The sequence below is a fragment of the Geotrypetes seraphini genome, chromosome 6 (assembly GCF_902459505.1).
Source record: "Geotrypetes seraphini chromosome 6, aGeoSer1.1, whole genome shotgun sequence".
NCBI lineage: Eukaryota > Metazoa > Chordata > Amphibia > Gymnophiona > Dermophiidae > Geotrypetes > Geotrypetes seraphini.
In genome coordinates, this window is record NC_047089.1 from 173163515 (window position 1) to 173188123 (window position 24609).

Here is a 24609-nt window from a genome sequence, read left to right on the forward strand (position 1 = left end):
GCCTGTTTGTTGAACGCCCCTGTTCCGGGTTTTACGAAACCGGAACACAGATTTGCTATTTTTTTGTTTTCAGCTGCCCGTATTGAGTTGGCTGCTTGTTGGAAGAAGAAGTATTTGCCAGCTATGAGGCGCATCTGTATCCGCTTGGACTATTTGCATTTAATGTCGTCATACTTTGCCTTTCTATCATAAGGTTTGGGATGCTTATTTAACTTGGAAACAGTCAGTTTGAACGAACACCTTTTTTTTTTTTCTTAGGCTTTGTTTATACCTGAGAGTCCTTTCTTTTGCTTCTATTGTTCATCTGTGTGGGGGGGATGGGGGTGGGGGAGTAGCTCTGTAGGGGATTAGATTGTGATCACTTCACATGGGGGGGGGGGGGGTTCTTTTGTGCAGATATTTGGTGATTAGCTGTTTGGTGTGCTGTATTGTGACTTAATAATAAAATATATATATATATATAATATGCGGTGGATTTGCTTCTTACATTTTGACAGAAACAGGACTTGATCTCTTTGCATGTGGGATCGTTGCAATTCCTCCACTTCCCTTGCCGGAGAGCTCAAATGAATAAAATGGGAGGGGGGGGGATCAAGGTAAAGACCAGATCACCCGGATTTCATGTCTTTGCCCAATAGTAGAAAATGATCCACTCTTTTGCTCTGTGCGCTCCCTTCTCCACACTTAGAAGTAGGGCAGGAACAGTTTAGCTGGAGGGGATTTCGAGGCACATGATCAGCAGCCGCCCCGTGATCACACTGAAAGAATGTGAAAAGAGAGTCTCTTTTGCAGGCTCCCCACTGTCCTCTCTTCCCCAGCCCGGGCATGGCTTCGCCGAGGCTGGAGACCTTCTGCTGTCTTAACAGCGACAAGGTCACCCACTTTGTGCTGAGCTTCGAGCCGTGGCTCTTCAATGCCCTGTGTCTGGCCAGCGCCTCGCTCGGTCTGCTGCTCACCGTCTTGCAGCTGTGGCCCAAGAAGAGAGAGAGCTACAGGAAAGCGGGGTTGACCCCCTTCCCGAAACCTTCCTCCTCCTCCCGGATCCTGCTCATAATCTGCGCTTGCGACCTCCTGGGCTGCCTGGGTAAGATGCAAAACCCTCTTCTGCACAGGGTAACCCTGGTCGGGGATTAAAATTGCACTTAACTCTGGCTAAAGTTAGTCCATTTTGGAATAAAACAAACAAGGCATCATATTATTTTCCATTTTTAAAAAATCTATTACACTTAATTTGGGGGAAGGGGGAATTTAGCAACAGGGTCCAAGAAGGAAAGGGGGGGATATAATTTTGGGATTTGGTTTCATTGGTTCTTGAGAAAGATATTGGAAAAGGAGAAATGGGTGATTTTGCAGATTTTTTTTTTTTTTTAAATTTGATTTGATTCAGATGTGATTACATTGAAAAAATAATGAAAATAGACAATGCAAAAAAGAACTGGTGTTATACAATGCAAGACTGGTGGGCTGCAAGATTGAAACTTTGTATTTTAAAAAGTCAGCTTTATTGGAATCAATCTGTTTTTTTTTTATGTTTTCATTCTATTTGATATAATGCCCTTCTCCCTAACAACCAAATTAAAGCAGTTTATCCAAATGGTCCATCTTTAAATTAAAATGCACCAGTACATATAGATACTTATAAAACACACAAAAATGTTCCAATAATCCTAACTGCATTGCTTGAAACCTCTTTATGATCCTGAAAAATTTATCTAAGAAAGTAGCTTTTAAATCCCTCTTTTAAAAAGTGTTTCAATCGTATCTTGGGCAGCAAATCACGGGAAAATATTTCCACAATGGCGAAGCCTTAGAGCCTCTTTTACAAAGCCATGTAGCACGGGCTGCTGTGGTAACGACCCCGAAGCCCATAGAGATTTAAAGGGCTTTGGGGCTGTTGCTGTGTGGCTTTGTAAAAGAGGCCCTTAGTCTTACTAGTCCAGCTAATTACCCCCTCCTCCCCTTTTGCTAAACTGCCATAGCGGTTATTAGCGCAGGGAGCCGCGCTGAATGCTCCGCGCTGCTCCCATGCTCATGGAGCATTCAGTGCGATTCCCTGCGCTAATAACCGCTATGGCAGTTTAGTAAAAGGGGGGGAACTTTTAAAATATTTTATGTCGTTTGTAAAAAGACTGAAAGATATGTGCTCTTTTTTAATTTATGATCTGAATTGTGATTTTCCAAATTCCCATAATGAGACCACACTTTCTTTGCTGAAGTTGTAGCTGATGGTATGCTGAAACTCCCAACATACTTTTCTGTAGGGTGACAGGTGTGGTTAGTTGGATGAGTGTTTAATATCAATACTGTCTCCTCAGGAGTAAACTAAAAGTCAGAACAAACCAGTCAAGCAAAGAATGAGGAAGCATGGGGATGAGAAGGAGCCGGTGTGGGTTTATGAGGATTATGCTTGTGGCTGGACCCCCAATACTTTGGTTTGTACTCATTTGGAATGAAAAGGAAGGGGGATGGTTTCAATCAAAGTGGGTTACATAACATATACTTTAAATTGGGACTGGCCAACTACACTATGACAGCTCTATGATCATGCCTAAAGGTAGATGCACATTAATACCTTTTATATACGAGGGTCATTTCATAAATAATGCACACTATTTTAAAAAATTTCCTTTTTTTTTTTCCAAGTATTTCTTTACAATCCTTCAATATAGTCCCCCCTGCTTTGCAATGACCGAGTCACAACGTCCAGGAAGCTTCATTATTCCATCCAAAACACCGTTTTGTTCAGTTGCTGAATGGCTCGGGTACCGGTGGAAGAAAGCTCTTCCAGAGATGCAAAACGATGTCCATGTATAGGTTGCTTTGGAAAAAGGGCAAAGTCTGGTGGACTCATGTCTGGATTGTAGGGAGCATGAGGTAACACCTCCCAGCCGTATTCGCGTAGTTTTTCAATGACAAGTGGAGGGCTCTATCTTCTCCATGACCCAAAAAATTTTGATGAGCTCAATCAAAAGTCAAACAAAAGATGATTTTTGTTTATGATCATGAAGGCATCATCATCACAGACAAAGTTCCATGTGGAAGAAGTGTCACAGCAGTGTATTATCGTGAATTTTTTGCAAAAAATGCACAAAACCTGACCTCAGTTGCTCTTAGCTGGACCACTCATTCTTCACAACAATGCTCGCCTGCACATAGGGAATGTCATTGAAAAACTACACAAAAACGGCTGGGAGGTGTTACCTCATGCTCCCTACAGTCCAGACATGAGACCATCAGTCTTTGACCTTTATCCAAAGTTGAAACAACCTATGCGTGGACATTGTTTTACATCACTGGAAGAGCTTTCTTCTGCCGGTACCCAAGCCATTCGGCAACTGAATAAAACGGTGTCTTGGATGGAATAATGAAGCTTCCTGGATGTTGGGACTCGGTCATTGTAAAGCATGGAGACTATACCAATGCCCAGGTCAAAAAATGCTTTTACACCCTCTGGAAACTCCACACATTAAACATTACTTCGACTTCCCCTCCTTCAGACTGCTGGTCTAATCCCTAATCTTAAGAACCCTGGATTACTGTAATATCATATATTTGGGCTCCTACAAGAAAACCATCAAACGTCTGAGATTCATTCAAAATACCGCCGTCCGCCTCATCTATGGCCTCACAAAGTCAAACCATATCAGCCCTTACTACAGAAAACTTCACTGGTTGCCAATAGAAGTGAGAGTCATCTTCAAATTCACCTGCCTCTGCTTCAAAACTTTAACTGGCTTATCCCTGACATATCTGTCTCACCACTTTGCGTTCTCACCACTCGCATGCGCAATGCCTATCTGTTTACCTATCCATCCCCAAAGGGATGCACCTACAAAAAATTTCTTAATAGAACTCTCTCATTCCAAGCTGGCAGATGGACAGATTGCCTGACCACCCTCATCTCATCTGCCCCATCTTACTCATCCTTCAGGAAATCTCTAAAATCTTACCTCTATGATAAATTTCTCAAACTCCTCCCCTCCCAATAACCAAACTCTACCACCTCTCCTCTCCCCGATCTCTCCTTTCCTCCCCCTCAATCCAATACTTCCATCCTTCTTACTTACCCCTCCCCTCTCGGCACCCTCCCGTAATTGATACTTGTCATTTACCATTCTTTATCCTCGCTATATAGGTAACTATCTTTGCATAGTAAACCGCTTCAACCGCATTATACAGTCTCTTGCATTGTATCTTGCTCTATAAGTCTCTCGCACTGTATTTTCACTGTATAAATATCTCTGCTGTATATGTACAGTTTCTTGCATTGTAAATCTGCATTGTTTTTTCGCTGTATAAACACCTATGCTGAATATGTACAGTCCCCTGCACTGTAAACTGCTCTCAATTACATAGTACATTCCCTTACATTGTATCTTCGCTGTATATGTACAGTCTCTTACATTGTAAACCGCTCTGAACTGTTTATGGTATTGCATTATACAAAAATAAAGTTATTATTATTATTATATTGAAGGATTGTAAAGAAATACTTGGAAAAAACCCAACATGTAAAAAAAAAAAAAAAAATAGTGTGCATTATTTATGAAATGATCTTCATATTTTATCCAATGTTCCAATTGTTCGAAAGCATGAAAAGGAGATATTAAGTTGCTTTGGACCTAGCTTAACCATAAACTGATTTGTGTTTAAAAAAGTGTTGATAGTGTTTTGATGCCTCCCTTTTTCTTATTCAGCAGCTTTCATAGGACAAGACTGGAGTCGTGTGCTGCCATGTAAGACTGTGTTTGTTTCATTCTAGGTATAATTACACGATCTTCTGTGTGGCTAGGGGCCCCAGGCTTCACTAGCAACATCTCAGCTTCAAATGGGACAGACATGTGGCCTACCGTGTTTTGTGTGGGAAGTACGGTAGGTATAGTCATGTTCTTTCAATTTTCTGGTTTGTTGACCTCATGATAATGGCACCGAGAAGAGGCGGGAGAGTATAATACCTTTAATTCCAACCTCTTCTCTCTTCTTTTCCTTCTGTTGCTAATTGCTATGTATGAAGGGGTGATGAAAAGTTCTCAGCTCAGCCAAGAAGAGAATGACATGGATATGATTCAATAGTGATCTGAAACAATGTCAAAACATAGAATTTCATTTCTGCAAATTGGCACTTAATGAAATAAGATAACACTCTTTTCAGTTACAGTGGTAAAATAACTGCTGAGAGGATAGAATAGTTCTTTGTGGAGAGTATTGTACTAGAAGACTGTATAAGAAAGAAAGAAGGCCACTTGATAATATTTGATGGGAGAGAATGTTATATTTGAAGGGAATACGATAAGAAATGGGAAGGATGTGCTCTGCCTTAGGAAGAGGTGTGACACGATCAAATTTTGAACGACAATGAAGTAACTTGACTGCAGTGTTTTGAACTAATTGTAACCTATGTAGTTGATATTTTGGAGATCAATAAGGATGGAACTACAATAATTGAGCTTAGATAACACCATGGAATGTATGAAAATGCAAAGGGAGCTTTGATGGAGGAATGAACAAATAGATCGAATTTGACGTAGGACATAGAAGGAGGAAGATTAAAAATGTGAGAATGAAAGCTTAGGGTATTATTTATTACAACACCAAAAATTTTAATTGTTGATGAGAATTTCAGTGGGACTCTCTTCATGCTGAAAGTTAAAGGTTCTACTAGTGAATTTCTTGAAGAAAAAAGCATCACTGCAAGTTTTTGTGAGTTGACTTTAAGTTTATTGAGTGCAAGCCAATCTGCAATTTTATCCAGTTTTGCAGAAACAGATAAGTAAGTTGATAATGAGTGAGAATCAAGTGGTAAAATTAGCTGGATGTCGTCTGCATAGATAAAAATGTGAACCCTAAAGACTGTAAAAGAAGAGTAAGGGGTGCGAGGAAGATATTGAAAAGTATTGGTCCTAAAATGGAACCCTGTGGTACTCCCGACTGAAGTGGATGAGAACTTGAAAAAGTATTAGTGATTAACAGAATATTTACGTTCTGACAAATATGATTGGAACCATTGATGAGCATATTCTGATGTTTATTTTTTCCAAGCGGTCAAGAAGAATTTTGTGATCCACCAGATTGAAAGCTGCAGACGTGTCAAGAGAAAAAAGAACATTGCTATTCCTATCCAATATCTGCCTCGTATGATTTAGTAAACCTAGTAAAGTATGTTCAATAGAGTGGTGTGGACAAAATCCAGTCTGGTGAGGATGTAATACATTTGTTTTTGTTAGAAAATCTGATTATCTGATAATTGAATAGCTAGCTCCATAACTGCCATAAATGCATGTGCCTAAGCATATATGCATATCATATATACCTGGTTGCACTAGTGTTCTGTAATGAAAAATAGGTGTCTCTTTCCTTTATAGAATAGAGGCCCAATATTCAGGGGTGCCAGGTAGCTTGAAGTCCACCTGATGCCAGCGTTCAATGCTGGGCCATTTCTGATATCTGGCATTGAATATCCAATTTTCTTTTGGCTAGGTCTAACTTAATTGGCTAAGCAAATATTCAGCGCTGGCTGGTTAAGACAATAGCGGGCAAAGATAGGACAATTATTTATGAGGTCCTATTTGCCTGCTAAACTTAGCTACCCAGCACTTGAATATTTGCTGCTGGCCTCTAATCACAAACGATCAGTGGAGATGACCAGCTATTTCCCATTGACTATTAGCCAACCAAATGCTATTTAACTGGCCAGGAGCTGCCTTGGGTGAATCTCCTCATAAAAGCGGTAATAAATCCTAAGAAAGCAAGCTGAAAATTAGGGGGAAAGTAGGTGCCTAAGTATCGGTGTACATGTAAAGGAGTTGTGTGTTGGATATTTCATTGTTTGTTGCATACAGTAGCACTAATATATAACAACATATAATACCTTGAGGGTAACAATTTATTTTCTTTTGCAGGTGTGGATCCAATTGTTCTATAGTGCCAGTTTCTGGTGGCTGTTCTGTTATGCTATTGATGCCTATTTGGTGGTTCGAAGATCAGCAGGGTTAAGGTACAGTACCGATGTGGAAAATGCCCCTTCTTTCTTTTTTTCCCCATCTATGCATTTTTCCCTAGTTAAGATCTGATCGTAAACTTTTCTTTCTGAGAATGGTATGTGCTTTAACAATCACTGGTGATTAATCAGCTCTGCATTATTTGTAGCTGAAGCTGTTCACCAGGAAAGCTACGTATACATATTCCATCTCACCCTGGCAGACTAAACCCCTCATTTAATGTTATTCCTGCTGTGGGCAGCCATCTTAGAATAGGGAGACTAGGTGCAGAGTTGGATTACCAGCTTGGTTTTCCTGGTCCTCAGATATTCTGTGGCAAGAGATTCTGCAGAGGCTGCATTCAGTAAGGATGGGCTCTCATTTGAAATGACTATCATTTACCAATAATAACACACACTACTTGCAAATAGTGCTCTCTCTTTAATGAAAGTACACACTGTTGCCATGATTCTATACCTAGTGCACCCAGTTTTACACTTAGATGCTCGTTTCAAAGCAGGACACCTCAAAATGACCAACAAACCCCCTCCCCATCCATCTGCCGAAAATGTTCAAAAGTTGGAAAAACTGTGCGAGTTGAAGTTTTTCATAAGAAGAACATAAGAATAGCCTTACTGGGTCAGACCAATGGTCCATCAAGACCAATTGGTCCAGTAGCCCGTTCTCACGGTGGCCAATCCAGGTCCCTAGTACCTGGCCAAAACCCAAAGAGTAGCAACATTCCAGCATCTCAAAGAATAGCAAGATTCCAGAACACAAATGAGAGCAACATTCCAGAGCTGAGATTGTGATGTCATAATGCCTCAGTCCACAGTGCCTCAGAGCCAACCTCATCAGTGATGTTACAATGGCTTTATTGTCCTATGCTTACATAAGAACATAAGAATAGCCTTACTGGGTCAGACCAATGGTCCATCAAGCCCAGTAGCCCGTTCTCACGGTGGCCAATCCAGGTCACTAGTACCTGGCCAAAACCCAAGGTGTAGCAATATTCCATGCTACCAATGAATTTGATTGATTGTGCTTGATCAGAAAATAATTTTATAAAAATTTTGTATAGCCCATCTTGGGGTCGCTCAAAGCCACTGATTTACATAAAGCTCAGTTTTTCTTAAAACTTGCTATTGTTTTTGCTTAATGGAACAAATTTCTTGCCCCCCCCCTCCATTTTACAAAGCTGCACTAGCTGCTGCGTGGTCAAAGCCCTTTAAATCCCTATGGGCTTTAGGGCAATTACCGCAGCGGCCCTTGCTGTCGGACTTTGTGAAAGAGGGATTGGTATTATAGGTATAATTTTTTTTTGTTTTCATACTCAGCAATGAAATCTAGCAGTATTTTATTAAATGAACTTTCAATATCTACACTTTATTGTGGAAAATAACAGAAATGTAACAGATTTTACTAATAGCGAAACACGTACACTTTGGTTTAGTTATCTTCCATTGGTGTTCCAAAACACCCAAAAGAAGAAAGAAAGAAGACAAAAACTTGCCTTGAGAAAAAGTGAAATTATAGAACAAAAGAGGCAAGCAAGATGTCTAAACAACCACAACAGTTACATTTATTGTATTCAAGTCCATAAAATCCAGATATAATTGCTGAATTGGAAAACCAGTCTTTTGAAAACATGCATTGTTTTGTGGTGTCGTGAACGGTTGGTAAATTGCTACGTTTCCCCTGAGTAGCTCATTGAAGCAGCGAAACAGGATAACCTTTGTAGAACGCAAGTCTGGGAGAAGTATACCAGCTTATGAGATGAACATTTGAAGAATCAATTAAAATAAGTAAATCTTGTTAGTACACATTGGAAAATTCCTTATGAGAGTTTTTGGAGAATACTGCCACTTAGGGAGTTTTTTTTATTGTTCAGTCCTTCACATTTAGTTTATCATTGTGAACGTGTATTGGAGAATTATAAACCACACACTGAAGAAAAACACATTTGAATGTTGATTTTTCATTTTATGTGGAGTTTTTTTTTTTTTTTTTTTTTTACAGACCTATGATGATACAGGGTCTAAAGCAGGGATCTCAAAGTCCCTCCTTGAGGGCCGCAATCCAGTCGGGTTTTCAGGATTTCCCCATGAGATCTATGTGCATGCACTGCTTTCAATGCATATTCATTGGGGAAATCCTGAAAACTCGACTGGATTGCGGCCCTCAAGGAGGGACTTTGAGATCCCTGCTCTAAAGGATGCCTTATGAGTCCAGGAGCCAAGTTGAGGTCTGTTTTCCTCCACTTTTTGCATTATTATTTCTGTGTCTCAGTTGTGTATGCATGAATGGTGGTCCCAATAATACTTATACGGCAGCACGTTCATACTAAATAGACAAGATTCTAAACTGTCAGGGTGACAACTGAGTGGGATAATTTGGAGGAGATAGCTGGGTGCTGAAGCTGTCTCTGATTTTTAAAGGTGCAATTTGGTTAATTTTTATGAGGAGTAATTTTGTGATAGTTTAAATAGGGGTCCGCAGTGTGACTTGACCCTGGTTGTATGTCTGAGTTGATTTTGGTGTTTTTGTTCACTTTATATTTTGAGAGTCCTTTTACTAAGACATGCTAGCCGATTTAGCACACACGTAATATTTAGCATGCGCTAAATCGGCTAGTGTGTCTTAGTAAAAGAGGGGATTGGTGTAATGAACTCAGATATTACTGCAAAAGTAAATTGCTTAGATCAGGGGTGTCCAAAGTCCCTCCTCGAGGGCCGAATCCAGTCGGGTTTTCGGGATTTCCCCCAATGAATATGCATGAGATCTATGTGCATGTACTGCTTTCAATGCATATTCATTGGGGAAATCCCAAAAACCCGACTGGATTCGGTCCTCGAGGAGGGACTTTGGACACCTCTGGCTTAGATAGACACATTAAAGCAGGGATCTCAAAGTCCCTCCTTGAGGGCCGCAATCCAGTCGGGTTTTCAGGATTTCCCCAATGAATATGCATTGAAAGCAGTGTATGCACATAGATCTCATGCATATATTCATTGGGGAAATCCTGAAAACCTGATTGGATTGCGGCCCTCAAGGAGGGACTTTGAGATCCCTGCATTAAAGCCAGTCTGTTTATCTTTTGGTTACCACCAGTTCTTTGAATTGGATTAATGTGAGAAACTTGTAATTTTAATTATAGATGTTTCTTTCTGGTTTTAGACAGTAAAAGAGTAACCGCAGTATCAGATCTTATAGAGGAATTTCATTATAATTTCTCTTTATCCTCCAAATGCTGTGAAGCTGAAAATTGGAATTGACACTTATCTGCTGTTGCTGTCAACTGATGCTCTCAGCTCAATTTATTCTTTTGAAATTGAAGCTATTTTTAGCCATGGTAGCCAGTGCCTTACTTCAGGTTATTGTTGCTCAGAAGTTGATTAAAATTTATTAAAGTTCTATCAGGACAATATTAAGTTCTGTGGAGTGTAGTTTAAAGTTTAAACTATGGATTAATTTCATGGTTTGTATTAAAGTGTGGGATAGTTTTAGTTAGGGCTTCATCAATTATTCTTTCTTTTGGGGTAGCAGGTCACGGGAAAAAAAATTAACTTGTTGAGTTTTTAAAGTCAGGTCAGTAGGTAATTTAATAGATCTTCAATCAAGAGCAAGCTAATAAGGTACCCAATGAGCTGAGGAAGAGAACAGGAGAAGAAAAGGAAGAAAATCATACTTACCCTGGTTTCGTTGAGAGAAGGTCCTGGTGCATCTGTAAGACCCCCCCCCCCCCCACACACACACACACACACAAAGAATCAAAACTTGATAAAAGACTTGCGCTTAAACTTGACTTTAAATGTGTTTTTTTTAGTAAAGACTCAAAAAAGTTACACTTATCTGATAAGTCTTCTAGGGAATGGGTTGGATGTTGTAACTGTGAATATAAGGAAATTTAGAGAGGAAGAAAAAAAATCTTTGGTTAATTCTCTTATGCTACATTGAATGTGAAATTGTAAGAAAAGAACTAGCTTATGTTAAATGTTTCATATTTGAATGAAACAGTGAAGACCTTAAATTAGTGTTCAAAATAGATAATCCTAAAATAAACAAATGATGTAGAGGGTCTGTTTTCTTTCATTTTATGTTTAAATCTGTTTTTATTAACAAGAACAAACCGCACACCAACAAATGCAAAATGGCAGACAAGAATTAAAGTAAATAAGACAGGGCCTCCCCCCCCCAAGAGGACTGGACTCTGATGTCCTCCTAGGTTACAAAGCGCCCCAATCCCCCCTCCCCCAAGTAGACACCCCACACATCTCCACCCCCCCAACCCCTCCCTCCCCCTCCCCCCAAATCCAAGAACAAAATAAACCCAACAAGGTCAGACAGGTGGGGTAAGATACAATTGCAGCCTGTTCAAAATGCAACTATGAGTCCTTAATTCACCCTATTATTTGGGTGAGGTAAATTTTTATGTTAATCTGGCCTCCTCTTGAGGGGAATTATCATTAAAGAACCCTCGACTTCACGAGTACTAAGAAACAGGAATTCTACCAGATTTCATTTACATTTAAGTGCCGGATACAAGTCACTGCAATCTCAAGAGCAAGTCCTAAGGAAATCCTAAAAACTAAGGGGTAAAATATTCAGTTGGTGGTGATGAGCGATTTTTACCACTGGCTTTATGCCTGGATATTTAGGCCCCGATTCTGCAAAGTGCGCCTATCTGTAGGCATGCTTTAGGCTTCTTTTATATTTAGGTGCCATATAGGCGTCATATGGGCGTCCCCAATAATAGACGCGATTTTTTCTGTTCTAGGCGCCGGATAGATGTCCCTGCAATGTATTTAGTTATATGTAAAAATGTGTTTTTCTCTGATTTTTTTTTCTTCATTATTTCACAATTGTAAGCTTTAACATAATAAAAACAAAAAAAGTACCACAGTATGCCATAAGAACATAAGCAGTGCCTCTGCTGGGTCAGACCAGAGGTCCATCATGCCCAGCAGTCCACTCACGCGGCGGCCCATCAGGTCCAGGACCTGTATAGTAATCCTCTATCTATCCCCTTCTATCCCCTTTTCCTTCAGGAAATCATCTAATCCCTTCTTGAACCCCAATACCGTACTCTGTCCTATCATACCCTCTGGAAGCGCATTCCAGGTGTCCACCACCCTTTGGGTGAAGAAGAACTTCCTAGCATTGGTTCTGAATCTGTCCCCTCTTAATTTTTCCGAATGCCTTCTCATTCTTGTAGTTTTCAAAAGTTTGAAGAATCTATCCCTCTCCACTTTATCTATGCCCTTCATGATCTTGTAAGTCTCTATCATGTCCCCTCTAAGTCTTCGCCTTTCCAGGGAAAAGAGCCCCAGTTTCTCTAATCTTTCAGCATATGAAAGGTTTTCCATACCTTTTATTAATCGCATCTTCAAAAGGATATTTATGATATTTTTCTTTCAGTGAGAGGTACTGACTGGGAGTTGACAGTGTGGATCTTAAGTATCCTATATAATAAAACCCTAAGCGCACATGCGCACTTAGGATTTCGTGTTCCCTGCCGCTGTGGTGTGTGATCCATGGCCGTGTTCCAACCCAGCGGCAGGGAACATTCTGGCCACTCCCCTCCTCCCGCCCTCACTCACCAACCGTTGGAAGAAGCAGGCAAGCTCTCTCCCTGCCCGCCTCCCTGTCACTCCTCACACACGCATGTTTTTTTTTTGGGGGGGCATACCTTCTTTACCTGAGGCCTGGCGCACAGCTCCACCCGTGCAAGCACTCCTCCCCTCACTCACTAAGCGGCAGCATCCTCGCTCCGGGACCCACTGACATCATCAGTGACGCTTCACTGGCAGGAGAAAGCCGCGAAGCAGCCTGTTTAGCTTGCTGCTGCTGCCAACGCTGGAGGGAGGTTAGTTGTTAAGGTTATCTCGCTGGGAGGGTCGCATGGGAGGGAGAGATAGCAGGGTCAGCGGAGGTTGGGCTGGGAGGGGAGAGAAGCGCCGAAGCGGTCTGCCTCGGGTGCTTCAAGGCCTGGCTTCTTCGGGCAGCAGCAGCGTTTACAATTCGCTGCTGTTGCCGGCTTCAGGCCTTCCTCTCTGACGGGTCCTGCCTACTTCCTTTTTTCATGAAGACAGGACCCGATAGAGAGGAAGGCTTGAAGCCAGCAACAGCAATGAATTGTGAATGCTGCTGCCCAATGAAGTTCAAGGAGGAAAAGGAGCAGAGGGGGAGAGAATGGCTTGGAGGGAAGAAGAGATGGCAGGGCATGGAGGGAAGGAGGAAGGTATGCCAGACCAAGGGGAAAAGGAAAAGGGAAAGGAAGGAGGACATGCCATATGGAACAGAGAGAGAGAGGGAAGACACTGGATGGAAAGAGAAGAGAGGGCAGTGAATGGAAGGGGCAAGACAGAGGATGAAAAGTACACGGAAGGGGGAGAGAGAGAGGGAGAGAGACACTGAATGGAAGTCCGAGGGACAGGGGGAGCAGACATTGGAAGGAAGTGGGGAGGAGAAAGAAAAAAGGGCACATGCAGGATTGAGGGAAGAGGATAGAGATAGAAATAAAGATAGACAGACAGGGGGCCAGGGAGAGACACAGACAGAAAGAATGACAGACAGACAGCGTCCAAGAGAGAGAGACAAATAAAAAAAAACCCAGACAGACAGACATCGACGCTAGCACCCGTTATTGTAACGGGCTAAAACACTAGTGGTTGAATAAATGTGACACGGAGTCAAATACTGCTGTTTATATCAATTGCAAACTCAACTTTTGTAATGTATTGTTTCTAGTATTGCTAATGTTGTGCTATTTGAGATGGAAATTAGATTGGATTGGTCTGTAGTTTGTAATATTTATTAAAATGAGTATTGTGTGAGCTGAAGTACACCAACATTACATGCTAACCATTATTCTAACTGCTGTGCTACAGAATGAGCTATAAAATAATACTAATTCAGCTTTTATTATACTCTTCTGTGTGGGCATCATTATGGCTGTAGCATAGGTGTTCTTGCTGTGCCATATCGGAGCCCTATATTCCTTTTCTTCACTATTTCAAGATTGTAAGCTTTAACATAATAATTAAAAAAAACCTAATATACTATGCCATCTTTAAAAGGATATTTAAAATATTTTAGTTTTATTGAGATGCACTAACTGGGAGTTGAACTGGGAACATCAGTATAGAAGGGTGGAAGTTTAACCTATGTGCTACACAGGAAGCTGTATAGCAGTTGAAAAATTAGCTCCTACAAGGAATGTTTGAGCATTGTTTGGGTTTTAGATAGATGTGGTTTGGGCTTCAGAAAGACGTTAGTCTGATAGATGTGAGTTCTATGGATGGTATTTAGACAACCAAGTAAGTAAGTAAGCCCCCTGGTACCTTCCATATCACAGGGAACTAAAACAGAATTGTCGAGCCCTGGAACGGAAATGGAAAAAATCGAAATCCCCCTCAGACAAACAATCCTGACGAGACAACATCAAGTGCTATAACACAATACTAAAAAAAGCAAGAAAGAATTTCTATGGAGATAAAATCACCAGATCAAAAAATCAAAATAGTACTCTGTTTTACATCTGGCGAAACTTAACCTCAAAAAACGACTCCACCTCTCCCCTCTCCCCTCCTTCCGCAAACGACTTAGCCAAATTTTTCAATGAAAAGATTTCCACCATAAGGAGCTCTTTCCCCTCAGCAGTCTCTTACAATTCTCTTCCTCCCAATGACTCAAACCCTGGATCCTGGATGACATTTGAACCCATATCTGAACCCCAGATCTCTAAACTCTGTCTCAGACTGAAATCCTGCAAATGCATCTTAGATCCTTTCCCATCCCACCTTTATGAAAACATTCCTGCACAGGCCATCTCCTCCCTTACGAGGCTCATTAACTCTGCTCTACTATCAGGCTTGTTCTCCACAAAAATGGGCCACATTGCCTTGTTACCTATTCTGAAAAAAGCCGATCTCGACCCCTCCCTACCATCAAACTACCGTCCCATAGCAAATATCCCTCTACTTACCAAACTTCTAGAAACCATAGTTGCTACCCAGCTCTCCTCCTATCTCGAAAGATTCTCTATTCTTCACCCCTACCAACATGGCTTCAGACCCTGCTTTAGCACTGAATCCCTCCTAGTTTCCCTAATTTCAAAGGTACAACAACTACACTCACTTAACAAATTCGCTGTCCTACTACAATTCGATCTTTCCGCTGCTTTTGATGTCGTCCATCACGACATACTACTTTACCAACTTTCCGAGATTGGAATCGACTCCACCGTCCTAATGTGGTTCTCAAACTTCTTACGCTCCCGTTCCTACACCGTCAACACAAATGGCACCATGTCCACTCCTTGGACTCCATCTTGCGGTGTCCCTCAAGGATCACCCCTTTCCCCTATTCTCTTTAACATCTACATGTCCTCCCTGAAACTCTTTCAACTATCCCCCCTGGAAACAATCTACACTTATGCAGATAACATCCATGTCCTCCTTGAGACTGACTAGGACCTCACCAACCTCCACGAAAACATTACAGCTTGCATAATGAGACTCCGTGCTTGGTCCCTCTCGGTACAGATGAAACTAAACGAATCTAAAACAAAACTACTCTGGCTCGGCCCAAAATTCGAACACCTGCCCACACTTTTCATACTACCCACAGGCGATACACTACAGCTCGAGTTCTCATGCAAGGTCCTTGGTATCACTATCGATTCCTCTCTCTCCCTCAGTGACCACCTCAACTCCTTGGCAAAATCATGCTTTTTCAGCCTTCACATGCTGAGGAAAGCTAGATCCTACTTCAGCCAACAACACTTTGCCATCCTTGTCCAATCCATCATCCTCTCCAAACTAGATTACTGCAACGCCATCTACTTAAATCTATCAAAAAAAAGTATTCTAAGACTCCAGCTAATCCAGAATACTGCAGCCAAACTGATCTTTTCAAAACGCAAGTCTGACCATGCCTCCCCACTCCTTGCCAAACTTCATTGGCTCCCAATAATCTCCAGAATCCATTTCAAATGTTCCTGCCTGGCTTTCAAGATCATTCACGGAATCCTGCCTCCTCTTATCCCACTGTCTTTCAACTCCTCCAGTCCCGACTCCTCCAGAACTACCCAAAGGCTTAAACTAGCCTTCCCCTCTCCACGCGGCATCCACTATTCAGGCAAACTGGGAAAATCCCTTCTCTTCAAAATCACAGGTCTTTGGAACGACCTCACCACCCCGCTGCGGAACCTGAGCACCCTTCAGTTATTCCGCAAACTACTGAAAACCTGGCTTTTCAGCAAATTGTAGCTCTATCTTTCCCCCCTTTCTCTCCCCCCTTCTACACATAAGTTCATGTAATCCTTTTTCTTCTTCTCTACTCACTATTTTAAGTTCTTGTAAACCGTGTCGAGCTCCATTCTCATGGAGATGATGCGGTATATAAACTTAAGGTTTAGATTAGATTAGATTGTTTGGGCATCAGATAGACGTTATTTGATACATGTTTCTTTGAATGGGATTTAGGCAGATTTGGGACCTTTCCAAAGTGAACTTCAGGGATTTTATTTAGTGATCCAGCCACCATATAAACAGGACAGAGATCCTTATAAGCATATTGAATTTAAAACTGGCTAAAAAGCAATATTATTAGCTAATTACAGCACATGAAAATCACAGCTTTAGGGTTTCTTGCTCCAAATAACACTTTCTTTCTCACTAAACATTGCTCCAACTAGCTCATTCATCAAAGCAAAAAAAGCCCATAACTTCATTTGGCAAAGCTTAAAAACAGAATAAAACACATTACAGACCTGAATGTGGCTTCTAGTTCATTGCAAATGAAGGTGTCTAGTTGCACAATGATGATCTCATTGTGAGTTCATCAAGGTGCACCTGCAAGGTACAATGCCACAATTAAAAGATGGGCTTGGAGTTAAACTCACAACCTCTGCAAGATCAGCACACAGCTTTTACACATTGAGCTACATCAGCTTCCAACTAGGTGGCTCTGACTGCCCTGTCATATCATAGCTTACTGACCTGCCTATGTATCATCTGCTTAGGAATGATATCACAGTCACCACAAAGAAAGGATTTCTAGCTCACCAGATTAATGCACCTCCTGTATCCTCTCCAGGTCACCGGTTCAAATCCCACAGTCATCTTCACTAATTTTAACAACTTCTTAACAACTGGCTATTAGCTCTCTTAAGAGAGTCTGGAATTAGAACTTTTGTAATTTATTGTTTCTAGTATTGCAATGTTGTGATGTTTGAGATGAAAATTATATTCTTTGAGTTAAAATGAGTACTGTCTGAACTGAAGTACATGAGGGAGTTGAACCCATACTAGGCTTACACGCTAACCTTCATTGTAACCGCTGTGTTGGATAATGAGCCATAAAATAATAGTAATTCAGCTTTTATAATACTGTTCAGCATAAGCGTCGTTATGGCTGTAGGATCGGCACCGTATCCAAGCATGCCTAAAGGACTGCAGTTAATTCTGCTAGAATACATGCTAGGAGACAACCCAAGGTGGATCTCACTGCCCTGTAATATTATAGCTTACTGAGTCTAGATGGTGAACTTTGCCATTTTTCATCAGTACATTTCCCTTTCCAGGCAAACTTATTCTCACCTTTCACATGGCTAGTACATCCTAACCTGTCATAGTAGGAAACGTCTCCCCTGACTGAAAGAAGCCATTTCTGGTTCACCAAGTTAAGGCACCTTTGTCCATCTTCTTCGGCTCTCTGGTTGAAATCCCACCTTATTTACTTTCATATAATGCCATTTTCTCAAATATGCTGTTTGGAGGCTGTGAGGTAGTTTAGATATCTCATTGGACATCCTAGAAACATGTTTCTTTGAGTGTCATTAGTGTTTCTGCTTTTGAAGCTGATTGGGTGTACTTTGGATATAGTTTTATTAAAGTATTCACATGCAACAATGCTCCTAGAAGAAAATCAGATTTTATCTCAGCAGAGTGGTGGCAGACCACAGCATTATGAAAGCAGGGATGGTGGCCACAGGCTGTGTTCCTTAACCACTTCCTCAACTGATAGCTCCATACAACTAAAATGGGAGACATGCCAATCCATGCTGCCCCCCCCCAAATAAAACAAAACAAAACATAGCACAACATCCATGTTAACTTCTGTTGTCCCCATAACACACAGGGTTAGGGTTATCGCACTATTGTATCTGAATGGGCCCTGGCCTGCCTTTTATAAATAAGCACAAGGTCAAAAATGGTTTAAGATTTTTATTGTAGAATGTCATGTAACGTGCTAGCCACTCAAATCAAGAATTCTTGCACAATCCAGGAAAGCAGCATGAAAGTATAACACAATGCAACTGTAGTTTGCAGAGAGGGATCACAGATACACAAGTATGCAGAGTAAGCCACTCCTAGGTCTAAATCAAGTGCCAGCCTACAGGAGGAAGGGGAAAATTGTTAATGTGGAATATGAGCACAAAACTGTCCCCTCTTTTACACAAGCGCATTAAGTGAATGCACATGCTAACTGCTAAGGCGAACATAGGATAACATGCACGCAGTAACAAATAAGGCGTCCATATGCACGCAGTAACTGCTAAGGCATCCATAAGATAACATGCATGCAGTAACTGCTAAGGCGCCCATAGGATAACATGCACGCGCTAACTGCTAAGGCGTCCATAGGATAACATGCACGTGCTAACTGCTAAGGCGTCCATAGGATACAAGAACGCAGTAACAGATAAGGCATCCATAGGATAACACGCACTCAGTAATAGATAAGGTGTCCATAGGATAACATGCACGCAGTAACTGCTAAGGCGCCCATAGGATAACATGTACATGCTAAATGCTAAAGCGCCCATAGGATAACATGCACGCGCTAACTGCTAAGGCGTCCATAGGATAACATGCACGCAGTAACAGATAAGGTGTCCATAGGATAAAATGCACGCAATAACAGACCAAAACCAGAATCCATAGAAAACCTGACTAAAAAGACAATGCAGACAACTAGAAAGAAAATGGAGGAAAAACAGTCAAGACTCCACAAAAACAGCATTGAGAAAACTGAACCAAAAATACAAGCAAAAATTAATAGAAAAATGAAAAATATACTACACAAAGCAAATAGGAGAAGAATCCCTAGACATAAAAAAAACTATTCCAACTACTAAAAGAACTCACAGACACCAAACTCTATCAGACAAGCAACAACGCCCCCACAGCCACCCTCTTAGCGACATTCTTCAAAGACAAACTCACAATTATAAGATCCACCTTCTATGGAACACCTACGCACTTAGAAGAGATCACAACACCCTCCACAGAAGAAGAAGCAGTTGCAGTAGACAGAACATGGTCCCACTTCTCACCAATACAATGGTCAGACTTCAACAAACTCTACAACAAATACAGCCACGCATCTTGCGACCTTAACCACTGCCCCCCATACCTATTGAAAGCCTCCAGTACACTTGTACACATACCTATTGAAAGCCTCCAGTACACTTGTATTGGGAGCCAATCTGAGTCATGGTATGCCTCTGTGATGTGGCCGAATTTCTTCAGTGAGTAGACCACCCTACTCTTGCAATGGATACAAACCCTACTCACTGACGGCCTTTTCCCACAAGACCTCAGCAAAATCATCATCACTCCAATCCTGAAAGACCCCAAAGGAGAAATAGACCAACCATCCAACTACAGACCCATAACCTCAATACCACTTTATGTCAAGCTAATGGAAGGCCTCGTAGCCAAAGTCCTAAACTCATACCTAGAAAACCACAGCCTATTCTACTCAACACAATCAGGCTTCAGAACCAACCACAGCACTGAGATCCTACTAGGCGCACTCATGGACACCGCCAGACAACACCTCAGCATAGGCAAAAAAATGCTAATTATCCAACTTGATCTCTTGCAGCTTTTGACCTAGTAGATCATAACATCCTTCTAAAGATACTGGACTCAATAGGAGTCAGTGGTAAGGTACTATCATGGTTTAAACGGATTCCTACAATCCAGAACATACAGAGTTAAAACAAAGAAAAATCTGAGCCTTGGTCTAACCCCTGCGGAGTACCTCAAGGATCACCTCTTTCTCCCACACTCTTCAACCTATACATTGCCTCCCTCGGCTCCTACCTAGACAAACAAGATCTAACCTCTTACAGTTATGCAGACAACATCACCATTCTTCCTTTCGATCAACCAGCACCATCCATGGCAGACACAATACACAGAACACTTGAAACAGTGGCAGCATGGATGAAATTCCACAAATTGAAACTGAATCAGGACAAAACAAACTTCATCCTACTCGAAAATAACAAAACCCCAACCGTAACAAACCTTGTCATAAACTCTACAACATACCTCATACAACCCACTTTAAAACTCCTGGGAGTGCTAATAGACAGAGGCTGTACAATGCAGCCACAAATCAACAAAACAATAAAAAAATCATTCACAGTCATGAGAAACCTGAGGCAAGTCAGAAAATTCTTTGACAGAAAACAATTCCAACTCTTGGTTCAATCCTTAATCCTAGGTCTCATAGACTACTGCAACATACTATATCTCCCCTGCACAGCAACCATGATAAAACAACTACAAACAATACAAAACACAGCCCTAAGACTGGTCTACTCACTGAAGAAATTCGGCCACATCACAGAGACATACCATGACTCAGATTGGCTCCCAATACAAGTGAGAGTACACTTCAAATTTTACTGCCTACTATTTAAAGCAATAAACGGAGATAGCCCAGCTTATTGGAACAATCGATTAATTCAATACACCTCAATCAGACATAGGAGAACCCACGCACTATTCACACACCCTCCAACCAAAAACGTCAAAAGAAAAAAACTGTACAACAATCTCCTAGCCACTCAAGCTGCAACACTCTACCTCCAACTCTACAACCTGTTGACCTCAACCACAGACTATAAAACCTTCAAAAAAAAAATAAAAACCCTTCTATTTAAAAAACACATAAAACCGAACTAACTCAATGAGAAATGTCCCAAGCATCACCTGCAACTATTCCGTATGTACTTCTTTTTTTTTGAAAATATGTTTATTAAAGAATCAATGCATACGAGAAAATACAAAGTATGACCATACAAGAAGGACATCATGTACAATAATCAAGGGTGCAGATAAAGAATAAACAAACATAGATAAATCCACAGCATATCATCCCCCATGCAGATCCAATTTTTGAATGAAACCCTCCCCTCCACCCCCTCCCCCCCACCCTGTGCACCCATGATCTCTAACCAGCCCTAAAAGGAACTCCAATAATCCAAATAGGTCCTAGATTTCCAACTCGTAGCCCCCCGGCGATGCTGCCGCTCCCACCCAGCCATCAGAGACATATTAGCCCGCCACTGTTGCACTGTTGGCCGCGTGGTACCAACCCAGTGGCGAAGAATTAGTTTCTTTGTGATTCCTAAGGCCACTAAAAGAAAGCGCCTTCCAGGATCGCTAACACCCGCTTCCACCAGGGGACCTGTGACACCCAACAGCAACGTCTTATAAGACCAATCTATAGATAATCCTATAACGTTCTCCAGCTCCCAAAGCACAAAAATCCACAGGGGCCCTACCTGGGAACACTCCAAAAAGTGATGTACCAAGGTGTCCCGACGAGCCGGACAACGGGGGCAGCAGTCATCAGGCCATAACCCCATCGTTTGTCCCTTACTTCTCGTTAAATAAGATTGGTGCAGAATCTGCAGGTGTACTTCCCGCAAACTCACATTAGGGGAGGCTGAGGCGCATTCCTGAAAACACAAAACTAATTCATCAGCAGTGACCTGCTCTCCCAAAGCCGAAGTCCAATCCGTTGCCATAGCATCAAGAAACCTGTCAGATCGTCTTTCCCTCCCCACTCTATACCACTCCGAGAGCGTGTTAAGTTCCGATGGGGCGGACAAAAACTGTTGATCTAAGGAAGTGAAAGTGGGCAAGCTGCCTTCCGACGAACGGAGCGCCAAACAATAGCTACGCATCTGCAGGTACGCAAACATAGACCCTGCGGTCCAACCCCAGCGATCCCGACATGCCAGAAAAGAGGGGACCGATCCCGACCCCACCTCAACAACCTGCACCACAAAATGGCACCCAGACGTCCGGACTGAGGCAAAAAAGGCATGTAACGAACTAGCAGGAAACTTAGGGTTACCCACCAATTCCGTAAAAGGCGAAGGACCCACCGCGCCCCCCAAGGAAGACCACCACCAGCACCAGGCCATTCGTAAGGGTCGAAGCATAGAAGGGCAGGGTCCTGCCCCCTGCCACAGGAGGTTAAAAACTGACACCGGAGCTGAAAAAGGTACCAGAATCCAACCGGGGCGAACCTGGCAACTCCCGTATATAATTCATGCACCCATCTCAACAGTGCAGCAACATTGTAAAGACGCAAATCGGGCAAGTTCACACCTCCGTGCTCGCGCCCCCTAATCAGTTTGTTATAGCCAATTTTCACCCGACGAGAGCGCCATACAAAGGAGGAAACGACCCCCTATAAGCCTGCACATCTTTCTGTTTGATCCAAATGGGCACCATTTGTAGTGGATACAGGAGCTTCGGCAAGAGGACCATTTTAATAAGGGCAACGCGTCCCAGGAGCGAAAGGGGGAACTCCATCCACTTCTTACACAGAGCTCGGACTGCATCTAATTTATCAAGTACGTTCTTCCGGTAGACCACCCCCGGATCTGCATGCAGATATATTCCCAGATATTTGAGCGTGCCCTTAGACCATTGCAGCGGAAAGGAAGGATCATGCCATAGAGTACACGGGGGGCGGACCGCCAGAGCCTCTGACTTATCAAAGTTAATTCGCAACCCAGAAAAGGCTCCAAATCTCTGTATAAGATCTATTAATCGAGGAACCCCCTCTTCAGCATCTCCCAGAAAGATGAGCATGTCATCCGCAAACAAATTAATTTTAAATTCCTGGGAACCCAACCAGATACCATGCAAGTCGGTGCTCTGACGGAGCTTAGCCGCAAGAGGCTCTAGAGCCAAGACAAAAAGCATCGGGGAGAGGGGACAGCCCTGGCGCGTCCCCCTCTCGAGTTCAAAAGAAGAGGTAAGCTCTCCGTTAATCAGGATTTGGGCCGTAGGATGAGTGTATAATGATCGAATCCCAGTCAGAAAGCTCCCCATAATACCGAATTGTGGAAGAACCCAAAAAAGATAATCCCATAACACTTTATCGAATGCTTTTTCCGCGTCTAGACTAACTATAAGAGCGTTCTACTGTCCTGGGTGTTGCCCAACAAGTCCAGGATTCTGAAGCACCGAAAGCGCCCTCAGCACATTTGCAGACGAATAGCGGCCCGGCACAAAACCTGCCTGGTCCAAATGAATTAAATTGGGCAAAACCTGACCCAGGCGAGCCGCCATAATAGCAGCAAACAACTTGATATCTTGATTGAGCAGAGAAATAGGTCTATAGGATCCCAGCTGATCTTCCGCTCGACCCGGTTTCGGTAGAACCACAATATTGGCATGAGTTAGTCTATGCGGAGGCAGTTCACCTCTACTAAGAGCCCCGCATAGGGCTTGAAATGGGCCCACCACTCGTACCCCCAACAACTTATAATATTCAGAACCCAGTCCGTCAGGTCCAGGGGCTTTAGCCAATTTTAAGGCCCGAATAGCTTGTTGAATTTCCAACCCTCGCACCGGGGCATTTAACACCTCCCGCTGCTCATGTCCCAGGGACGGAAGCTGTAGGTCTTGGAAGAAAGTCGTCCTGTGACACAGGTCCCCTTATCATATAGCGCCCTATAGTAGTTAACAAAACTCTGCTGTATCCCAGCTTGGGCAGTTACCTCTCTACCATCAGGCGCCCGAATCCTTGAGATAATGCGCTTCGGAGCCCTTGAGGCAACCAAAGATGCAAGCAGTTTCCCGGCTTTGTTACCCCAGCGATGGAGGCGATATTTATACAATCTGATATCTCTAAGGGCTCTTTCTGCCAATAAATCATTAATTTGCCTACGAAGGTCAAAATATTGAGATCGAGCTGTCGTGACACCCGGAGCATGTAAACTCCCACGCAGCGCGGCCAGACGTTGTGTCAAATCCAACAGTGTCTTATCTTGGGCTCTGCGCTTGCGGGTAGTATACTCAATAATTTTACCACGCAAGACCGCCTTGCTCGCCTCCCAAAACACCACCTCTGATACATCAGAAGCAGGGTTTTCGTTCACAAAGAAATCCCATTGTTGTTCCAGGAAATCCTTAAACTCATCATCTTCGTATAGCGTGGGATTCATACGCCAACTAGTAGTCGACCCCTGGGACCCCGGCCTATCAATGAGCTCCAGCCAAACCAAGTGGTGATCTGACAAAACACCATCTTCAATCACCACTCGTGGAATACCCGCCAGCAGAGAAGGAGCCACCAGCAGGTAGTCCAAGCGACTGTGAACATCATGCACTTGAGAGTGAAAAGTGAAGTCAGATTCAGTAGGATGCAGTGTGCGCCAGACATCAATCAGACCCAGTTGGTGCAACACAAAGTTCACCCCCTTGTGATCGCCTCCTTTCAATCGAGGCTTAGGCGGCTTGCAATCAACAAGTGGGTCTGCAGTGATGTTAAAGTCCCCACCTAGTACCAATTGGTATTCAGA

At 42.5% G+C, this 24609-nt stretch overlaps 1 protein-coding gene across 1 annotated transcript in view; it reads left to right on the top strand.

Moving 5' to 3' along the window:
• Positions 1-763: 763 nt before the first annotated feature.
• Positions 764-24609, top strand: part of GPR143 (G protein-coupled receptor 143) — a 62814-nt gene continuing 38968 nt past the window's right edge. Inside the window, exons 1-3 of the mRNA XM_033948360.1 lie at positions 764-1084; positions 4763-4872; positions 6900-6994. Of these exons, the coding sequence (XP_033804251.1) occupies positions 826-1084; positions 4763-4872; positions 6900-6994 (464 nt within the window). The 5' untranslated portion in view covers positions 764-825. The remainder of the gene's footprint in view (positions 1085-4762; positions 4873-6899; positions 6995-24609) is intronic.